At 37.2% G+C, this 21,133-nt stretch overlaps 1 protein-coding gene across 1 annotated transcript in view; it reads right to left on the bottom strand.

Moving 5' to 3' along the window:
* SIM1 (SIM bHLH transcription factor 1) overlaps positions 1-21,133 on the bottom strand; it is a 75,638-nt gene that overhangs the window by 22,294 nt on the left and 32,211 nt on the right. Inside the window, exon 9 of the mRNA XM_036768868.1 lies at positions 6,920-7,085. Coding sequence (XP_036624763.1) covers positions 6,920-7,085 — 166 coding nt within the window. The remainder of the gene's footprint in view (positions 1-6,919; positions 7,086-21,133) is intronic.

Raw genomic sequence — 21,133 nt, 5'->3', positions numbered from 1 at the left:
TATTAAGTGCTAATGTATGCTTGGTTCTGTTCTAGGCACCACAGGGAATACCAGGAGCTTACAATCTAGTTAATAAGATGATGATAAAAAGGGAAAATCAATAACCAGGATGAATTTAAGCATATCTTCAAAATACTTTACTTCAGAAACAGGAATTAAGATGTCTCGAACTTTATATTAGAGAAGGTCTGATTATTACGTATTCAAGCACAACAATGAGATTATAAATTACTGTGTAGCCTACAGATAAACAGTACCTAGGACAAATGAAAATGACCATATTTACTCCTTCTCATACATAAAAGTAATAATTGCTATTATCAATAACATATTTACAAGACACTTTAAGGTTTACACTATGCCTTCCTCACCACATCCCTATGAGGCAGGTAGCATTTTATTAGTCCCATTTTAGAAATGGGGAGATTGAGGTTCAGAGTGTCTAACTGACTTGCTCGAAGTCGCAGGACTCAAATTCAGTTTCTCTAATTTAAGATTTGGTGTTCTCTCCATTGAGCTATTCAACAATAAGAACACCATTCAAGGCAATCTATAAATAATTTCTAGATCGAGTAGTCATATTGTATGCATGTGCACAAACCCATGTGTGCTATGCATATTTTCTTCCTTCTCACTTATAACCAGTCCTCTTCTATTCATTTTCATGCCCTCAAGAAGCTTATGTTCTATCTGGGGAAACAACATGTGCACATATGTAGATATGTAAAATATATATAAAGTAAGAATAGTATAAGTCTGTAATGTTAGTCAAAAACATTAGTATTGTGCATTAGAGTGAGCTAGAAGCTCAGTTCCGTGCATCCAGTATTTCTGAATCAGGAGAACTCTGAATGATATCCAGATAATAGAATGTACTAGTTCTATAAAAACAAACTCAATGGCAGGATAATTCAGCTGAAGTGGGGTTGGGTTAGTGCAATCCAGTAGATCTGAGCAGAATTGTTGAAAATTATCTTTAACGTTGCTTATAAGAGTTTTTCCAAGACCATTCAAAACAAGAGCTTTCTTTTTTGACCTCTCTTCATGGTATTACACAGAGGTGGAAAGTTGATGGAGCCATTCATTAAAGAGACCATAATGTAATCAAGTCTGAACTCATTCCCAAGGGGATCATCACACCAAGATGGGGGATGAAGGGCTGGTTCATCATTTACTTCCACAAATAATTTGGGTAGGAGCACAGAGATGTGCTAGTTGGTAGTCATCTTATACATGCTAATAAGCACATCTGACCAAAAATAAAAAAGTTGTGTTGTAGGCCACACAGAGAGTATCAAACATCAGTGTCTGACCCCTCCTCTCCCATCTGGGTGCGTTCAGACTTTTATGGTCCTTGACCTCTTGTCTCTGGGGGTGTTAGCGCAGGGTGCAGGCCTTCTGCACACACAGAGTGGGGCTTTTGTCATATGCCCCAAGGTTTTCCCATCAATTAAAAGAGGCCATTTTTATATTTTCTTCTTTTGCTATTTTCTTTAGATCTTTTTGGCCAAATCATTCATAAAAGTAAATTCTGGGATCATTTTTGAGCTCCTTGGTCATGCCCAGTGTAGTATTACATGCTTAAGATATACATGTTGGCTTTTGTCCCATTATAGTTTTAAACTTGGTATATGCATGTGTGCATGTTTATACCCATGTGTGTTCCTGGATATCTGGTGGATAAGGCTGGTTTTGTATCTTCTTTCCTCACTAGGGCAGGGTCCTAGTTTTTAAATCTGTAGTGTTTATGTGGAGAAACAAGGAGAACTGATCCCCACCAAAGGTAGAATTTCACTTTTCCCACTTGAAACTTCTTACAATGCCCTTGGGACCTAGAGAGAATCTTTTTCATAATCAAATATTTTATTCCCTAGTAATAAAGTGGGGAAAGGGGAAGGTTTTGAATCCAGTTCAGTACCTGAGGGTTTGTTCCACCTCTTGGTGTCCCTTAAAAGTCACCATTCAGATCTCAGCATGTAGGGAACACCAATGACATTGGACCCTCCACATGCTTTTGAAATTGACACCATAGTTTTAGAAGTGGGGAAATCACTCGCTTAAAATCTACCGAACCTCAGATTTCACATAGGAAAATTGTTCATCAATCTACCCCAAGCATGTGGAATTAAATTATCACACCAGCAAATTATGCTTTGGCTTTTAAAGAGTGAGATATAAACATTTCAGTGTAACTATAATAAATGTTTTCTGAACAACAACAACAAAAATGCTGTGTTGTAGTTTCTGCTTCCTCAGAGAACTAGTAGAAATTTCTGGTCATCCCTAAAAACACAAGATCTTAAAATATTTAGAGAAAAGCCTGAAGACAAAGAGTTTATATTCATAGAATCTACACACTGTCACGTAAACAGCTTTTTAGAGATGCAGGACCAAGTCCATAGAATTTAAGAATTGTTATAGCATGGCTATATATTCCCAGTGCCCCAGACTCCTAGGGCCTTCTCTTCTGAGATTTCCTTCCATTTATTCTATATTTATCTAGGACATACCTAGTTGTTTTCATGTTGTCTTCAACTGTTTTTGCCTTTCTTTGGATCCCAAGAGCCCAGCACAGTGCCTGGCACACAGTGGAGGCTTAATGAATGCTTACTAATTGAAACAGACTGGTTCTGGAGTCAAAGGATTGAGGTTCATATCCTGCCTCTGATACTCGCTACCTGTGTGACCACAGACAAATCCCTTAACCTCTCTGGCCTCAATCACATCATTTTTATTTATGAGAGATTTCAACAAAATAGTCTCTAAGAGCCCTTATAGTTCTAGATCTGTGATCCTAGGGATCCTAAGATCCTTCCACTCAGAATTTTCAATGCAAATCATTCCCCCTCCCTACCAGAGACTATGAACACAGAAACAACTGAGTGTGGATCCTCACAAAGGGTTTTATTTTATTTGTTGTTGTTTTTAGTAATAGCAGTATGGTTAAAAATTCAATACTACCAATGGTATTGAATGAATGTCCACCCTTATACACAAGTACTCCCATATCTAATTAGTTTCCAAGTTATTGATTTCATTTTCACAAGATCTTTTACAGTATTCACAGCTTTTCCACTCATATGCCACTTTAGTTAAGACCTCCATGACTGTTCACCCATACTACTTTAACAGTCCCCTAACTAGTCTCCCATCAATTCTCCAGGCAACTGCTAATTTGATATTCCTGAAGCATATTTCACATGTCACTTCATTACTCAAAAATTTTAGCCATTTCTTATAGCCTCTAGGATCAGGAAGGCATCTAAAACTTGTTCCCAATCTTATTCCCACCTACACTTTGAGACATATTTCATACTACTCCCTACGAAATACTCTACTTTTTGTTAAAGGGCATCCAGGTGGTACAATGGATAGAGTGCAAGGCCTGAAGTCAGGAAGACTTCCTGAGCTCAAATCTGGCCTCAGACACTTACTAGCTGTATGACCCTGCACAAGTCACTTAATCCTATTTGCCTCAGTTTCCTCATCAATAAAAAGAGCTGGGGAAAGCAAACCACTCCATTATCTTTGCTAAGAAAACCCCAAATGGGGTCAGACATGACTGAACTACAAATTTTTTTTGTTAAATTGGCCTAGGAGTTTATCCCCCACCTCAGCATTCCATCCCAATGTACCTCTGTTTTTTAATAATTCCTAGCTTCCTTTGAGGAAAAGTGTGGGTTCTGCCTCCTCAGTGAAAACTTTTCTGATCCTCTCAGTTTTAGCTCTCACTTATAAGTTACCTTTAATTTACACCCGTGTTTTATAAGTAAATCTGCACCTTCCCAGCACAATGTTAGCTCCCTGAGGGAAAGGACTATTCAGTGGCTATTTATACTATCCATGGATCCCCAGCACCTAACAGACTGCACTTGGTGCTTCAGAAACACATTCTGAATTGTTCATCTAAACTGATTATACAGAATCCTTCTTTCTTTGTCTGGTTCTCAAATCCATTCATTCTTTTCATTCCCACTCTTGCCCACCTTAATTCAGTTCCTCAGCACTTTGAAAGTGGAGTACTACAATGTTTTGGTCTCCCTACATTTCCTTCCCCTCTGACCCATCCTGCATACCTCTGCCAGATTAATCTCAATAAAAGTCCACTTTCACCAGGACATGCTTGAAAAATTGTTGAGTTCCCCAGAGTCTACATAATAAAGTCCAGACTCCTTAGTCTGGCATTCAAAGACCTCTACAATCTGATCTCCATCTTTTTGCCTTCTCAACCTAATCTCCTAAACCTTCTCAACATGAATTCTCTGCTCCGTTTAGGCTGGTATAGTCACAGTCCTCCCATAAACACACTTTATATCTTCCTATATTTGCTCACCACACACGCACACACACACACATCACACCCATTCCCTCTCCTTGATGGCTACCCAAAACTTGCCTTCCAAATACTGCTTCTCCATAAAGACTCCCTTAGCCACCAAGTGGTTTCTCGTTCCTCTAAACTAATACAACCATACAGTCTGTCATATTCATTCATATGGTACTCATTCTATCTTAATAACCTGATATTGCTTATTGTCTAACTTTTCATGTGTATTTATCTTATTTCTCCAACTAAACTGTAAGCTCTTTTAACAAAGGAACCATGCAGTATACTCCTTATATCTCATAGCATTAAACAATGCATATTTTCACTGGAGTTACTAAATAAATATTTGTTGATTACCATGAAAGTAAATATTAAGAAACTGTTCTAAGTACAGATTGTCTCCACTGTTAGAATGACAGCTTCTTAAGGGGATTATTTCATTTTTGTTTCTGTATCTTCAATGCCAAGCACAGGGAGTGGCACACAGTAGGTGCCTGATAAATGACTATTAATTTATACAGTATACTCAGTACTGACAATTACTTTGAAGCAGATGGACTTCTTGGATCAAACAGGAATATTCTAGAGAAATTAAATGAGTAGTTTTCCCCATAGAAAAGCTTATTGATTTATATAAAAGAATAGAAATTGAGACCTCTGAATATTAATCCCAACATTATGAAGTAAATATGTATATGTGGCTTTGTCTATCTCAGTCATTTTCCCTACAGTAACAGCATGGGACTTGTCTAGAGCCACATTTATACCATAGTCTACAGAATTAACTGACTACCTAAAGCTGAAGGAGAGCTTTGATTAGATACATAACAGCTAAATTACCCAATTCACTTTTATGAAACACTGAAAATATACCATACTATAAAAATTCAAAGTGTACAGGTGTTTACCAGAGAAGAAGATTAACCAGATTTCACTGCATAGTAGTCCCAAAAGGGTACAAAAGAATGCAAAATCTTGAGCACTCCATTTGTCATATGAACAAGGCGGCATTAATCTGAGATGCATAAAACTGAATTCTTAAGAAAACCATAAAACAGAAACTCAGTGATACACCTAGATTACTAATCAGGGGCCTGGGTTCTGGTCCCAAATTTGGAATTTTAAAAAAAAGACAGATACAACAATGAACAAACCTCTCTTTACCTCAGTTTTTCTTTTTTTTTTGTCTCATATATGGCCCGTATATGATTTAAGTAAAGGTAAAGGAGTCTGAGGGCAGAGCAGCTTCTCCAAAACTGGCTAAGAAAATTTCATTAAAATCTTTATCTTAGTGAGACAGAATGTCATCTAGTCATTTTAATTAAAATACAGTTACAGTACTTTCAGTCCTCAAAATTGAAAGGATATGCTGGCCGACATCATTCTAAGGTCGACTGTCCTCTTCTTTACCACTGAGAGCCTTTGCAGAAACAAGGTCTTCCAGTGCAAAGTTTAAACCTCCCTAACACAATCAGTGCTTACAGCAATCCAAAATCAGATAACAGACTCACTTAGGCATAAAGATTTTATAATTCTTGAACCCACTGACATTCTGATTTCATTCCTTTTAAAGGATGTTAACAGACCAAAAAGGAAAAAAAAAGGTACCCAGAAGTGACAAGTTAAGGAAAGGAAAAGCTCATAAACCCAGTTTTGTTCTGTGTTGTATCAAGTTACTCTATTTGCTAGAACCTCAGAGACCATCTCTCAGCATTTGCTGCTCAGGGGAGCTATTGGAAACTAGAGATGATTCTTTGAAGATAAAATGAAAAATTGAGAGGGCCACAGGGTAATTGGGTATTTGAAGTTGAGAATCCTGAGTCCTCTAGTGAATTCTCCAGGCAAGAGAAGATATTCCTTCGCTGTGGTATAGCCTGCCAAAGTCTAGACTCTGTGTACCAGAAAATAATCATGACATTCATTTCTTCCCATTCCTATTACTGTCTTTTGGTATTCCTATAGCACCTCCTCTGGGTCTCTATCCACACCCTTGACAAAGATGACTGAGTTCAGAGCCACTTTTTTGATCATTCCTACCATCTGGAATAGCCTTTCTGCTTCTTTCTTCCTCATGAACAGCCCATCTGTTTCAAAACTGCACAGGGATTCACATCCTTGATCCTTTGCCTAAGTCTTTTACTTTGCTCCCCCTTCAATTCTTGGTCATAGGATTAGAATTTTCTCTTCCAAACTCCTGGCCTTTCCACATCTTGGCAAATAGGCTGCTTCCTTAAAATACTTTAGCATAAAATTTCTTGGAAAAGATACTTAGCCAAGAAGCTGGAGTGTGCTATTCTCCCTGTAAGACTTAGTATACTGAAAGAAATGCCACCAAAACAAACAAAAAGAAATCGAGGAAGGTATCCTCTGAAGTTTCTTTCTGCTAGCTGAGAAGTGGGAAAGTCCCACAGCTTAAGAGAAAACAGGTTATTTTTAAAAAGTCATCAGTGGAAAGAAAAACTTCTAGATGTAGAAATTTCAATTGTATTAAAGCTGGATGACTCATTCCAATCAATTCCATGGTTTCCTCAAACAAGAAATCAAGCCATATCAAATGAAAAGAAAACTCTCTGCAACCACCCTTGCACATACCTGAGGGTATGGAGATGTCCTGGATTTCGATTTTGTGTTTGAAAGGCGGGGCTTGTTCCCCTTCCGGTTGTCAGTTATGGTGGGTGTGGTGTTGGTATAGGAGAAGGAAGGTTTGGTGGCTGTGATCTGATCCAATGAGAGTTGAAGTCCTTTATATTCTGTATCTCTGCAGGGAATACAAAAAGTAGAGACTTCAAATATTCCACAGATATACTGAATTTGTGAGTTTTCTTATTAGAAATACAAATCTGTGTTTGAAACAAGTGGGAATTGTTTTAAGTACTTGAAAAGATGAGAGGAAAAAATAGGTAATGTTTTCAAACTCCTCACTTTTTTCTAATGCTAATCACAAGAAAGGCATGTAAATTCAACCAACAAATTTAGATTTCACTATCATACTTATCACAGAATAATGATAGTATTTAATTAATGTAATCTACCCATGTTGATCCATAATTCATCAGTTTTTATCGTTTTATTATCTTTTCAAGTACAAAATAATAGAACAAATTCTACTGGTCCTTCTGTAATGTAGTTATTTGATGAGTAATGATTAGATAATGTACTTTGGGACTTCAGTGAAACTATACTAGAAATGGATGTCCCCCACAACATCAGTTCCCAGAATATCAATTTCCAAGGATTTCACTGTAGCACAATTTCAGAATATTATAATAATCATATATGGGACTGCCCTCTCATCCACTAATTCAGGACATGTGAAAAATTCTCCTAAATGAAATAAAAATTTGGAAGACAAGAAAATATGTATTAATAACTAATAGTTACTAAATTATAAGATTCATGAGGACAGAAATCATGTCTTTTTAAAACTTTATATGTACTCTAGGTTCGTATAAAACTATGGATGCTACTTACTCCAAATTTCTTAGCCAGGCATTTAATGCCATTTGCAACCTAACTCCTACCTATCTTTTCAGTTCTATTGCCTACTATACCTTTCTTTGGGCCAAATTGTATTTTCTGACTATACTTTGCACTCTCCAAACCTTTGCTCACACATTTTTTCCTTCCTGTAATGACCTCCCTATCTCCTTTCCATCAAAAACCTATCTATCCCTCAGGGTCCAAATCAAATCTGATACCTCTGTGAAATCTTCCCTGACTAGCTGGCAGTTAATCTTTGTATCTGGTTTTCATGGATACATAACCTGTACAAGATTTTATAAACTCCTAGAGAGCAGAGACTGTGTCTCATACATCCTTGCATTTCCTACATGTAGTGGTATAGAGCCTAGCATATAGTAAATGCTAATAAATATCTGCTCATTACTATTTCCTGTAACTCTATGGCTAAAGCAGAAAAGTGGAAGAATAAGAAAGACTTTCAAATTTGAGTTATTTTCCCCAATAGTGCATCTGCTAACCAAATGGTCCCTCTTTATGAGAAAAGCCTTTTGGACAGATCCAAAAAGTCCTATAAAGTACCCAGTCACCTCTCTGTCCTTTGATTAGCTATTGTGTAAGCAGGGCAAATGAAGGTCTTGTCTATTGACCAAGAGAGCTCACACTCAGGTAGCCCAGTCAATCAGCTTAGAATCTGCCACAATTTGAAATCTTGTCAATAAAACAATGAAAATTCAGAGGACAAAGTACCCTGGCTTCTCCTTTACTGGTTAGGCAGCCAGGAACGTAGCTGTTATGTCCTATTTCTAATGTAATTTTCCTTGTGAAATTTTGTTTATTAAAACAGAGATATTCTCTTTTAAAGAGGGTACTACTGTGTGTTACTGTACTTCTTCTGATTGAATTTTACTCAAGAGCAAAGATCCAAATTGAATGTGCTCCGATAGGGAGAGGAAAAGGGTTGGTTCATGGTGAAGATTATGAGCTCCTGAAAATGTCTGTGACTAACTGTGAAATGACTACTAAATCTATATTGTAGCTCAGTCACTATGAGGCTAGAGGCAATGAAGGCAAAAAAGATTAATTTCTCATTTTTACCCTTTCAAGTAATAATTAGCATTTATATAATGCTCAAAGGTTTGCAAAGTTCTTTATAAATATTATTTCATTACAGTTTCACAACAACCCTGGGAGGTAGAAGCTATTATTATCCCCATTTCACAGATGCGGAAAATAAGACAGAGAGAAGTTAAATGATTTACCCAGGGTTATCCTGCTAGTAAGGGACCTGAACTTAGATACTTCCGACCCTGGGCCCTGCCCTCTATCCACTGTACCATCTAGCTGCTTCTAAGTCACAATGAATTATACTTAAATTTCAAGATAAGAGGTATCACAAGTTAGATGTGATTTTTTTTTAAGTACAAGAAATTCCAAATGAAGTGCTTTGCTCTACCAGAGTAGGTAGGCACTTTCTCTGCAATTTAAAATCTTAGGGAGTTGCCTAAAGCACTGAGAGGCTAAGTAATTTGCCCAGGGTAACAGAGCCAGTTTGTATCACAGTAGGAAACTTGAACTCAGGTCTTCCTGGCTTCAAAACCAGTTTTCTATCCACTCTGACACATTAATAATTAGAATATTCAAAAATTCCTCCACTATTTCTGAACTTAACAATTTAACAGGCATTTACCAAGCACTTCCAAGGTGCTAAAAATATTTCAGAGTTTCAAGGAAACATGTTTCAGTCATATGGATACTCCTCCTGCCCATACAAATTTCAACCCTCCTATAACTTACCAGTGCAATTTGCTATGGCTGAAAAATCCATCAGCCTGGTGAGTAGCACTTCTGACCTAAGCTAGGCTCATCTTCCAACCACTGGTATAATCTGTTAAGTGGTCCATACTCACAGCCTCTCCAGCTTGAAAAACCTGCCAAAGCTTACACTCAGTCAGTCAATAAACATTTATTTGTTGTGTCACGTCCAACTCTATGTGACCCCATTTTGGTGTTTTCTTGATGAAGATACTAGAGTGGTTTCCCACTTCCTTCTCCAGCTCATTTTACAGATGAGGAAACTGAGGCAAACATGGTTAAGTGACTTGCCCAGGGTCACATAGCTACTAAGTGTCTGAGGCCACATTTGAATTCAGAAAGTTGAGTCTTCCTAACTTTCAGGTCTAGGACTATTCATTGCACCAGCTAGCTACCCCAGCCTACTATGTGCCAGACACTGTTCTAAACATTGGGGATACAAAAAAGGCAAAAAGTCAGTACCTGCCCTCAAGGAGCTGACATACACTGACATACTATTCAAGAAGCCAAATCATCCCCATGCCATAAAGAAACAATGGAGTAGAACATATTGATAAACCTTTTGAAATTAGTAAATGGCCAAAATGTCAAAATATCCATAATGGTGGCATACAGTAAGCCTTAGCAGTTGGACAAACAAACTTATTAAATGAATGGACTATATTATCTATCAACACAGCGATTTCTGTTTTTATAGGAATGGGAGGTGCTTCTGTAAGGGACATTAAGTAAGGAAGGAACCTGTCAAAAGAACTAACTTCTGATAGTTAAGCAGAGCAATACTCCAGCTACACAAAGCACAGATGAGAAACTAGAAACGAGCCACTGTACTAGTAAACACCGTTCTAATCACAGCATCCCTCCATTTGTATGTTACAGGGAGAGTTTCTCTACACAGCTAATGAATATATCGCTGATGCATGACCACTGCTATCACGAGGCTGTTTTCTCAAATGCTAACTTCAGAGACAAACAAGACATTTGCATGCAGGTGGGGAAGTACCACACATGCCACTGGATTATAAAAAGAGGCATTAGTTCCAACCTTTGTAATGAAAGACACTAACAGATTCTCCAATTCTGGTTACTGTGACATACAGAATGGGAAATAGTTGTGCTCTGATCCACTATATAAAGAAAATGAAAATACAGAAAAAGCAAACAAAAACTGCTGTCCCTGTATTAAGAACAAAAATAATGACATTTTCTGGGATTCTGAAGCAAGCAATCCTTTGACTCTATAGCAAGAAAACGACGTGATTTCTATATTTTAGTAAATATCACAGCTCTTTTCATTGAATCTAACCACTTTTCTATCAGTCAACATCAGTAATTATTAATCAACTAAATACCAGGCTCTGTACAAAGAACTGGGGATATATATACAGTGAACAAAATGATCCCTACTCACAAGCAGCTGATATTCTGATGTCATAGTTCTTCTGCTATTTTACTCTAATTTTCCATGGCCATTCATTTAAATGTATCTTTTCAGTGTTAGAGATGAAAACATTTACAAAGGTAATGTCTTCATTGCTAAAGCTTAAAAACATGCACACCAATGACTGCACACGTATAAGTGATATCAAATTACTCTTTTTCTCAAAGGTAGGGAGGGGAGAAAGGAGGGAGGGAATTTTTAACTCATAATCTTAAAAAAACAAATGTTAAAAAAAACTTGTTTACATGTAATTAGGAAAAATAAAAATTAAATGAAAAAAGTGCTTCACAAATCTAAAGAAAGAAAGAAAAAAGGAAGGAAGGAAGAAAAATATGCACATCAAAACAAAACAAGCAAAATACCTGCACTTTACTTTGGGAGGATTTTGCTCATTTATCTTGGAGCACTAACCTCGGAGTCAAGGGACTTGAGTTCTAATCCTAGCTCTACCACTTGCTACCTGTATGTGTGATCTTGGGCAAGTCATTTAACCCCATCTTGGCAACAGTTCCCACATTTTTAAAATTAAGGGATTAAACTAGATGGTGTCTGAGGTCCATTTTAGCTCTAATCCATGATATTATTATTCTCTGCATAGCACCCTATCCACATTTATTGAGAAACCCCAGGCTCAAAAGCAAGGTACTATAAGAAACTACATCTATCCTCTACTCTGGGCATTTCACTTGCTGTTGGTGTGTTCCCTGCCAAAAGCTTTGGAAAAAAAAGAAAGAGAGAGAGAGGAAGGAAGGAAGGAAAAGCAATGTGCTGTAATTGGAAGGAAAGCTGGCAGCCTTAGAGTCAAGGAGACCTAGGTTCAAGCCCTACCATTGCTAGACCCTGACTATGTGACTCTGAGCAAGCTATTTAACTTCTCAGTGCCCCCAGATAGCTGTATAAGATGACAAATTGCATGAAAGGCTCTGATCTGTATGGTGGAGGCCTGAGAAGTACCCATCAAGCAAGTACAGAAGCACACTAACTACGCACCCTCTTAGAAAGGGATAGGAGATAAACCTTTCTGGGTTGGGCCTGGCCTGGTCACATTAGCAAATGACATATTAGTGAGAATATATATCTTGAAATGTATATGCATGTTCTATAAAACCTTTTAATTTTTCCCTTTGGATCAGGACAGACTCAAAAAATGGGAATAACAGAAAGCTTTAATTCAAAAAAAGAATTTAGTACATAACTGAGTTTTGAGATCCATTTCCATTACATAAAATCTCCCTAGAAATGCTTTTTTGCTAAAGACCCTATTTAGAACACTGTAGGCGATCACCTCAAGGAAGGGTTAGTTCAATTCTCCCAAATACAATAACTGTAAGAGAATCGGTAAGATAAGCCGCCTGCCACACATTTCAAAATGGTTGTCACCCAGGTAAAGGTAATAGTTCTTTCTCTCCCACTGTTAGATACCAGATGATTAGGCAGCTACTTTCTAAAACTAACTTTGCAATTACTCCAATGGCGTTTCTGGCCCCAAAAGCAGTGGGACATGGGTAATTTGCAATCACTACAGCTTGGAATCATTCAATTGCATCTCCATTTGCACAGATGAGCAAGCATAATCTTATTCAACTACAGGCAGTCAAGAGCTCCTCGGTTCACAGATTTTGTCATCTGCAACTACTCTAAACTTTAAAATAGTTCCAGAGTCACCTTTTTCTTATAAAACTGTGTAATCTCATTGTCATAGGTCTTTCTTAGCCCACACTTGAGTAACATTACACAATACAATTCACCACACAGTTGACAATCTACTCAATGCAGACCCTTGGCTTGGCAAGTATTTTTGTAACTGTTCCTTTATACAGATTACCCTTTCAGTAGGTGTGTTCCAAATTGAATTGGACATAAAACAATTAAGCCTTTATTCACATCATATGCAATGATTAGGATAATGTTTAATTTAGTATTTAGAAGATAAAATATCATTAGAATCAAAATGTTTTCCTAGAATACATATCCCCATTGTATAAAGCATCCAATTTCCTTAGAACATTTTGGGAGTCCCTGCTGTTAACTTTGGTGCCAACCACAAAAAAAAGATAGAAATATCATTCCAGTAGTTTTTAAGGAAGAGTCTGGAACTGTGTGCCTTACACTAAGAAGAACCACCCCTATTCCCTCAAAACAGACACTTGAATTGTTGATCTAAATTTTCAGAGTTCATTCTTATCAGAGATTTTTGAAGCTTTCTCTTTCTTCCTGTATCAGATGGCATTTTTCATCTCCATTTCAGATAACTTCTTATTTTACTTCTCTGTTGATATCTTTGCATAATGTCTAGCAGAATTCAGCTCCTCTTTACCTGTTTTATGTTATATTATAATTCTTAATGGATGTTGCCAGATTTCCCAATTGAGCTATCCATTTTTTCATACAGCTGAAGGTGATCAAATTACTCTGAAAAACGTGGAAACAAAGACATACAACTGATTTGGCTCAAAAAGATGTTGATTGAAATAAGCAGAGTATTGCATTAAGCAGTGATGGGATTAAGTGGGAATGACTGCCTATACTAAACTTTTTAATTGGATTCTATAGTCACTCTTACACGAAGTCCATGACCTTCCTTATAATCTGGCACCATGACTGTCAGTCCACAGTTCCAACCTCTGCAGCAGAGAGACTTACTTTGTGCTTCATTTCCAGGCTCCTATGGAGCCCGGCCTTCAGGCTGATAAGCAGGATTCCTTACTGTGAAGGCCTCAAAGACTAAAGAGTCCTGCAGGGAAATTACACTAAGGCACCCCTGGAAATGTAATGGTTTCATACTAATAAGTGGATTTGTGTTTCTTCCTTGTGGTTTTCACCACTTGATTTGGCACTTCTACTAGTTCCCAAATATAATGTGGTTTACATAAATGTTGACTCTGTAATATCCATCTATCTTCTTCCGTTCCTATGCACCCTCAGATCCACTGTGAAGCTGCTGCTATCAAAATCACCAGTACAGTTTACAAAAAAAAAAGTAAGTGATATCATATGGCTAAAGCTGATGATTTTGTTTCAGTGTCTAAAAGAAAGGAGTTAAAGGTGTTCTTCACCAAATATTTTAAAAGTTAAATCCAGAAACTAAGAAATCTTTGAAAGAGCATTAGATAGCCAACTGCCAGCTGTCCCCACAACATGGATGTCCACAGGGATGACAGGACATCTAATGCAATTGACAAGTCCTTCTTCCTTGGCCTTTTGCTAAGTTCCTCCCATTAAAACAGAATCTAGTTTATACATGCCCTAATGCTGTCTTAAGTCTTGTTTCATTGTGACTTATAGATAGGCCAGACCTAAGTGATCTGTCCCACCTCTGAAATCTTGGAGAACCTACATCAACTATTTTACACTTTTTGTGTACTTCCTTATTCTACTGGATATACAGAGAGAGAAAGAGATAGATAGATAGATAGATAGATAGATAGATAGATAGATAGATAGATAGATAGTTTCTTCCTACTACAACTAAATTGGACATTCACGTAGGTACAGAAATATACCTAATATCTACCTCCTTACCCCAAAGCATCTGATAAGATGCTTTACAGAATAAGTATGCATATTCTGGAGTTGAATTATGTTCCCTATCTTATAATTTCTTTATCTAATAATGACCCCTACAACTCTATATGTTAATGTTATAGCTACAATGTTAAATTATAGTCAATAAACTGAATTGTTTAGTGTGTTCCACTGTATTATAAATTATTAAATATGATGGCATACATGGAAACTCACAGTTACTTTGTGTATTTATTTGGAATTATATCATTCTGTTCCCTAACATTTCTTATTTATAATTATGATAATGACTTCAGGTAAGAAAACTGGTAGGTAAAAAGTAACTACCCACACATCATTCTTACTTGACATAATATATCAAACACCTAACGTCCATAACCAAAAGAAAATTAAGTAGAAAAAGAAAAAATTCAGATGCACTGATGATTTAGCATCAGGTAGTTATAAAATGGTTAATTTACTGATTTAAAAAAAAACACCACATTGAGTTAAACACAAGTTTGTGTCTGTGTGCAGCCCTACACATTAGCAAATAAAAATACAAAGCTATAAAATTATGACACAATCAGTGTGATATGTCTCATTTTTTCTTCTGTTGCTTGTTTATTCGGCCAAACTATATCACATAGACGCTCCTCCAAAGGTGAGTTTATTTTTTTTTTGGAAGAAAAACAATTTGGCCCTTAATGCCAGATCCAGGCAAATTATATGCATTATACTCAATTATCCTCCAAATTACAAACTGAAATTCTGAATCACTACTAAAACAAGGTTGTAAAGAATCCCTTTTTAGTCAAATGCTCCAAACACATACTTCCACATGCCTCTAGGAAAGGCTTTTTGATAGACCCCGCCAAATGCTGCAGGGACTGCTAAGGCAGTCATTATTCATATGTTGGTTGGTTGTCATCCTCCTTTCTCAAAGAGGACCAAAATAACATCACTATGTTGGGGTCAAAGTAGTGTATCCAGCTGTGGTTGATCAGACCAATAGGATCTTGGAAGGCTCTTCAACAGGTCGGACACAAATAGCCCATATCATTATTCATATAATACTAACATAAACTAACGTATCTCTAATTGTTCTTGTTCAGCATTGCATTTTCCATCCTTCCTACCTTGTAGTATCAGCCTGCAAAATTTCAACGTCTCCATGAAAAAACACACATAAACCTCAGTGGTTCCCCAGGTCCCACTTTGGAAAAAACTGCTATTTTAAACTCTTACCAACAAAAGAAAAGAAGCAATGAAGTTTTGCCCTGTGGTTTTAGCAAATGGTTCAATGATTGATAAATTTAAAAATACCTATCTACCATTATCTAAATCAAATCAAGCCCAGTTTATTTCTTTGGACCTCATCTATGATTTATTTCATGCTCAGAGCCTACCTGTAGGTAGCTTCTGCTTATCCATGAGTTATATTCTCCAATTTGTTAATTCTCCAAAGCTTGCTATTCCTAATTTTCTAGCTGTTTCACTGCTTTGGGGGCTGAAGGGTAGGTGTCATAGAAATAAAAAAATAAAACGCCATATTACACTATAACGTTCATCTATCGTATAAATTAAAATTTTGAATCCTACAAGACTTCAGATCACTCTCCTTCCCCAAACCTCGGCCACTGTTTAGGAAGGCGACAAAAAAAGGAATATCATCACGGTGTAGGGTAAAGGGCACCGGGTCCGCAGTCAGAGAAGCTGGATTTTAATAAGGGCTTTGCTACTTACAACTTGTGGGATACCTTGGTAAAGTCACTTTACAGAATCTAGGTTTCTCAGAATTTAAAGAGATGCCAGAGTTCTCTAGTTTGACCTCTGAACAGGAATCCGTCCTACAATGACTTCAGGAAGATGACATTTTCTTGTAGGCCTCTACTGCAGGAGGAACCCACTACATTTTAATTGGTTCCATTTCATTATTTTATATCTTTCATCATTACAAAGTTTTTCCTTATATCAAGCCAGAATCTACTGCTCAAATTTCCAGTGGTTCTACCTGGGTAGGCTAAGCAGAATAGATTATCATCATCATCATCATCAATAGTTAACGTTCATATAGCACCCGCTATTAGCTGTGCTATGTGCCAGGCACTGTGCTAAGCATTTTACAATTACTATCTCATTTAATCCTCACAACAATCCTGTGAGTTAGGTGCTATTTATTATCCCCATTCTACAGATGAGGAAAATGCAGCACACAAAAGTTAAGTGACTTGTCCAGGGTCACACAGCTAGTAAACATCTGAGCATAGATTTGAACTCAGGCCTAGTACTTGAAAATCGCCATCTTTCCACTCCCCCAAATTCCCTACCTTCAACTCCCAGGGGTGTGCTAGAGCCAGTCCATGGCAGCTGGAGAGCTGGCTGTTAAATTTTAAGTGTATTTACAACTCAGAAATCAGCAAACACTATAAATTGGGGCTTGAGTTATTATTTTGTTGAATATCTAGGCTTAAGAAAGTGATGGGAAAAATGTTAATAATGCAGATTAAAATTAAAAGTGGGTCATGCATACATGATCCCCTCCCACACCCCCAAAGCAGCTGTGAAACATTTACCCTGCCAACCCTTAATCTTCTCTTCTCTACTCAACACATCACCAGCTCTTTAAACTGTTTCTCTAGGACCCTCACTATGCTGGAACCCTACTCTAGAAATTTGCCAGCTTGTCAACGTCCTTCCTAAAATTTGGCATGCCAAACTGACCACAAGGCCAGTATATGGACTGACAGTATAACCAGACTATTATCTCTCTAGTCCCAGACAACGCATCTCTCAAGGAAGTCTAAGATAAATATCCAAAACTTTTTCATACAGACTGCCATCTTGCCACACTTTCCTCCTCTAATTTCCCTTCCCTGTGCCTCAGTTTTCTTCTCTGTGAAACAAAGGGGTTGAACTAAATTAATTCAGAGGTCCCTTTCAGACCAGCCAATCTATGATCCCAGGAAAACAAAAACAGAGGAAGAACAAGATAATGGCACTTGAATCAGTCAAGGTTTGGTTCTACATTTTACAGCAGATCAAAGAATGATAGCACTAGAAAGGGCCTTGGAAGCCATCTTAAGCCAACCCTTTCATTTTACATACAGATGAAAAAAAAAACTGAAGCCCACAGAGGTGAAGGGATTATTCAGTCTGACATGGCTCAAGTTAATAGCACATGTAGACTAGACCCTGGCTCTCCCCCTCCTTCTGGTTGCAATGCTTTTCTTTTTTTATTACTAACACCTAAATACACAATAAGAAAAGAAAAAAGAAACATATTATAAAACTAAATACTGAAAAAAAGCACGTCATGTTCACAGCAGAATGTAAGAGAGGATTCAAAATAGATAGCAATAAATTTCCATTTCAAGAAAGCCTATATAATAAATACTATGTGTTGTGTTTGCAACGCTTTTCTTGTTACAACAAATTATGTACCAGAGCATGGCCACAGCCCTTGGGAATGTCACTCTAACACTGCACAGTGGCTGAAGCTATTATCTAATGATAAATAAAGTGAACATGGTAACATGGACATTACAAGAGGAAAAAAAGGCACACCAAAAATTTTTACTGATGCAAACAATGTTTTTAAATGTACAAATTTCCATTTATTTAACTTAAACATTTTGTGGTATGTTCTATGGCATTTATCCTTGATTAAGCTTCTTCCAGATAGTTAATCATTAATGGTTTCTTTACTGTTGCTATGCAAACAACTCATTCATACCTAGGACATATCAAATCTCAAAGACATGTTCTTTAATTGGATTCATTTATTTCTAATCTGCTTAAGCCCTTACTACTGTAATGCCTGACTAAATATACATTAAACTCTTTTATTTAAACTGCTAAAATAAATTTGAAATGTGTTCCATGAATAAAAATACTTAATTGAACACATGTTCAATCATTGTTGTTATGTGCCTCACTGTTCACATATTATTAGAAATGGCCTGGGACACAAGCTTTTGTTATATCTATGGGGGTGGGGGGGAAGGAGGTATGAATAGTTGCTGGGGAATTTTGGGTTGCATGAAAACAAGAGGGCTTTTAAAGAAAGTATCTTTGTATGTACTGTTAGAGATCTATGCAAAAGCACATAGGGTTTACAGATCATGTTTAATGGGGTTAGCATTACCCTTAGGTAGAGTAACGAGACAGTGAGATCTGAAGGATTTTGGAAAACTCCACCGAAAAACAGCGTCTTTGAGTGTGATACCTAAAATTCCACCAATAATGATTTATTTCTGTGGTTTAAGGCTTTGTCTTCCATTAAAATGTTTTCTGAGATGCATAAATACTAAGCTTTATCAGCCCTTTATACATTTTTCTTGCTTTCATTTTTCCTTTTCTTTTTTTTATTTCTGCTTTTCATTCTTTCTCCCTTCCTTTCTCCCCTTTTCCTCCTTTCTTTCTTCTTGGTCTGCACCTGTGATTTCATTGGTATGGAACTCACTGTATGGTTATAACCTTAGAGAGATGCTGGAGACACTGAAGTTAAGTGGCTTCCCAAGAGTCATATAGCCATTAAGTGTCTGATATGTAACTTTAAACCTGTTCTTCCAAGGTGGGACTTCTATCTATTGTGCCTTATTGTCTTATGCCGAATGAATTTATCCATTTTCCCTGAGATTATATTTTGACTTGGGAAAATGAAGAGCATCTGAGGGACTTCGGTATCTAAAATAACAGCAAGAAGAGCCCCCAGAGAGAAGGGCAAAGGAAAGATAATGGCTATAAAGATAAACTTCCACTACTTCCTAATTTCACCTGTGGCCTGGCCGTACCTCCTTCAACCAACCTTTTCCTACAGATGAGGAAACTATAACTCTCCCAATGTTACACAGATTTTAAAAAAGAAAAGTCTGAGATTTGAACCCACATTCTTTGGCTCCAAATCCAGTATTCCATGCCCTGTTATTTCTTGAGCAAAGTGGTTTTGGAGAGAAGAGCAGTCTAAGAATTTAGATATTTTACCTGTCCACAGTGTAATTTGACATGAGAAAGACCATTCATTTCCTATATTCTCATTTTAGAGACCAATCAATAAACATTTATTAAGCACCCACTATGTTCCAGGCACTGTACCTGAGTCCCACAAGAAGCTAACTGACCCACCCAAAGTAACACAGCCACCGAGTCGAAGTTTCAAAATGTGGATCTCAGAATCAGCCCCAAGTCCCACTGTCACAAATACTTTATAAAGAACCATTTTTAATATATTGTACCTCATTTCCTAAATAAAGTAACACAGATTGAAGGGAGTGCTTCCCATACCAGAGTTTATACAGAAAATCCTTAATTGGTTTGGTTTGGTTGTTGTCCTTTGTGCTTAAAGAAGACCAAAATGACATCATGATGTTGAGGTCAAGGTACAGAGTGTCTGACTGTGGCTGATCAGATCAATACAAGCCTGGAAGGCCCTATCCCAGGTCAGACATAAATAGTCCATATTCAAACAGGGGATCCCTAGACAAAGAGGACTCTACCATGAAACAACATGTAATTTCTCTACACATTTTTACCTGGCTTTCAGACAGCCCTCACAAAACAGCACTACCCTGCACCCCGCTATTTCTTTAACTACTCTAATTTGATGACTGACATATGCTCTGGGTAGCTTTGAGTCATCATCCCCCAAAGCATCCTTGGAACCCTGCAGGGGTTCAGCAATACCCAAACCCAGTAAAACCAATTAGTACTGCATTCTACCCAGGCTGCAGTAAGATTTCAACAGTTATTATAAATTCTGTTTGTTTCCACACCGTTGGTCTCTTAGTGGTTTGCAAGACATGAGAATGAAAAAAAAAAGCTGCTGTTGTACTTTATAGGTTCTGGAAGAAAATTGCCCTTTTAATGTTATCTGTTGAGATTATTAAAGGCCACAAATATCAATTAATTAACAGAAATGGAAAACTTCGCTTTAGCCATTATAGCAACACAATAGCTGGCAAATTATCAAAATCAGAGAAGGATGAAGATGAATGACACAAAGCAAGGATGACAGAGACTCCGAGGAGAAAGTCTAGGATTAAAAAAATAGGACCAGCACCTAAATGCATCTGCAGAAAAAAGAAAGGATGGTGGTTACCAAGTTGCCTAGGATAGTGTTTCCCAGAATGTTCCACAAAATCTTGGTGATGCCAACAATTTGAATGAGGGATCCATGAGAAAATATCAGTGCTAGCAATATTCCCCATCCTCCAAGACATTAAATATGAAATCATATGTCAAAAATGCTTAACAACGTGGCTACTCCTAACATAAAAGTAGGTTCATTTTCATCTATTTTACTCTAAAATATTCCTGTCTCTCCTTTTTCCCAGGGGTAGCCCATGCTTCCTAAGCCCCTCGAAGTATCATTTATGGGTTCTGTCAAAATATTTCAAATCCCAAGATCAAATTAGTTTCAGAAAATCTGTTCTACAAAGACATAACCAAACAGTGTTACTTATGTCACAGAAAAATATAGGAAGTGGCAAGGGATTTGAGTGTAAATGTAAGAATAAAAGAGTTTGAATCCTGTCTTGACAAATAACATTCAAGTTCAGTATTATGAGGCTATCTATGTCCATGTC

The sequence above is a fragment of the Trichosurus vulpecula genome, chromosome 7 (genome assembly GCF_011100635.1).
Source record: "Trichosurus vulpecula isolate mTriVul1 chromosome 7, mTriVul1.pri, whole genome shotgun sequence".
NCBI lineage: Eukaryota > Metazoa > Chordata > Mammalia > Diprotodontia > Phalangeridae > Trichosurus > Trichosurus vulpecula.
The sequence above is the reverse complement of the archived record's forward strand: the minus strand, read 5'-3'. Positions and strand labels throughout refer to the sequence as shown.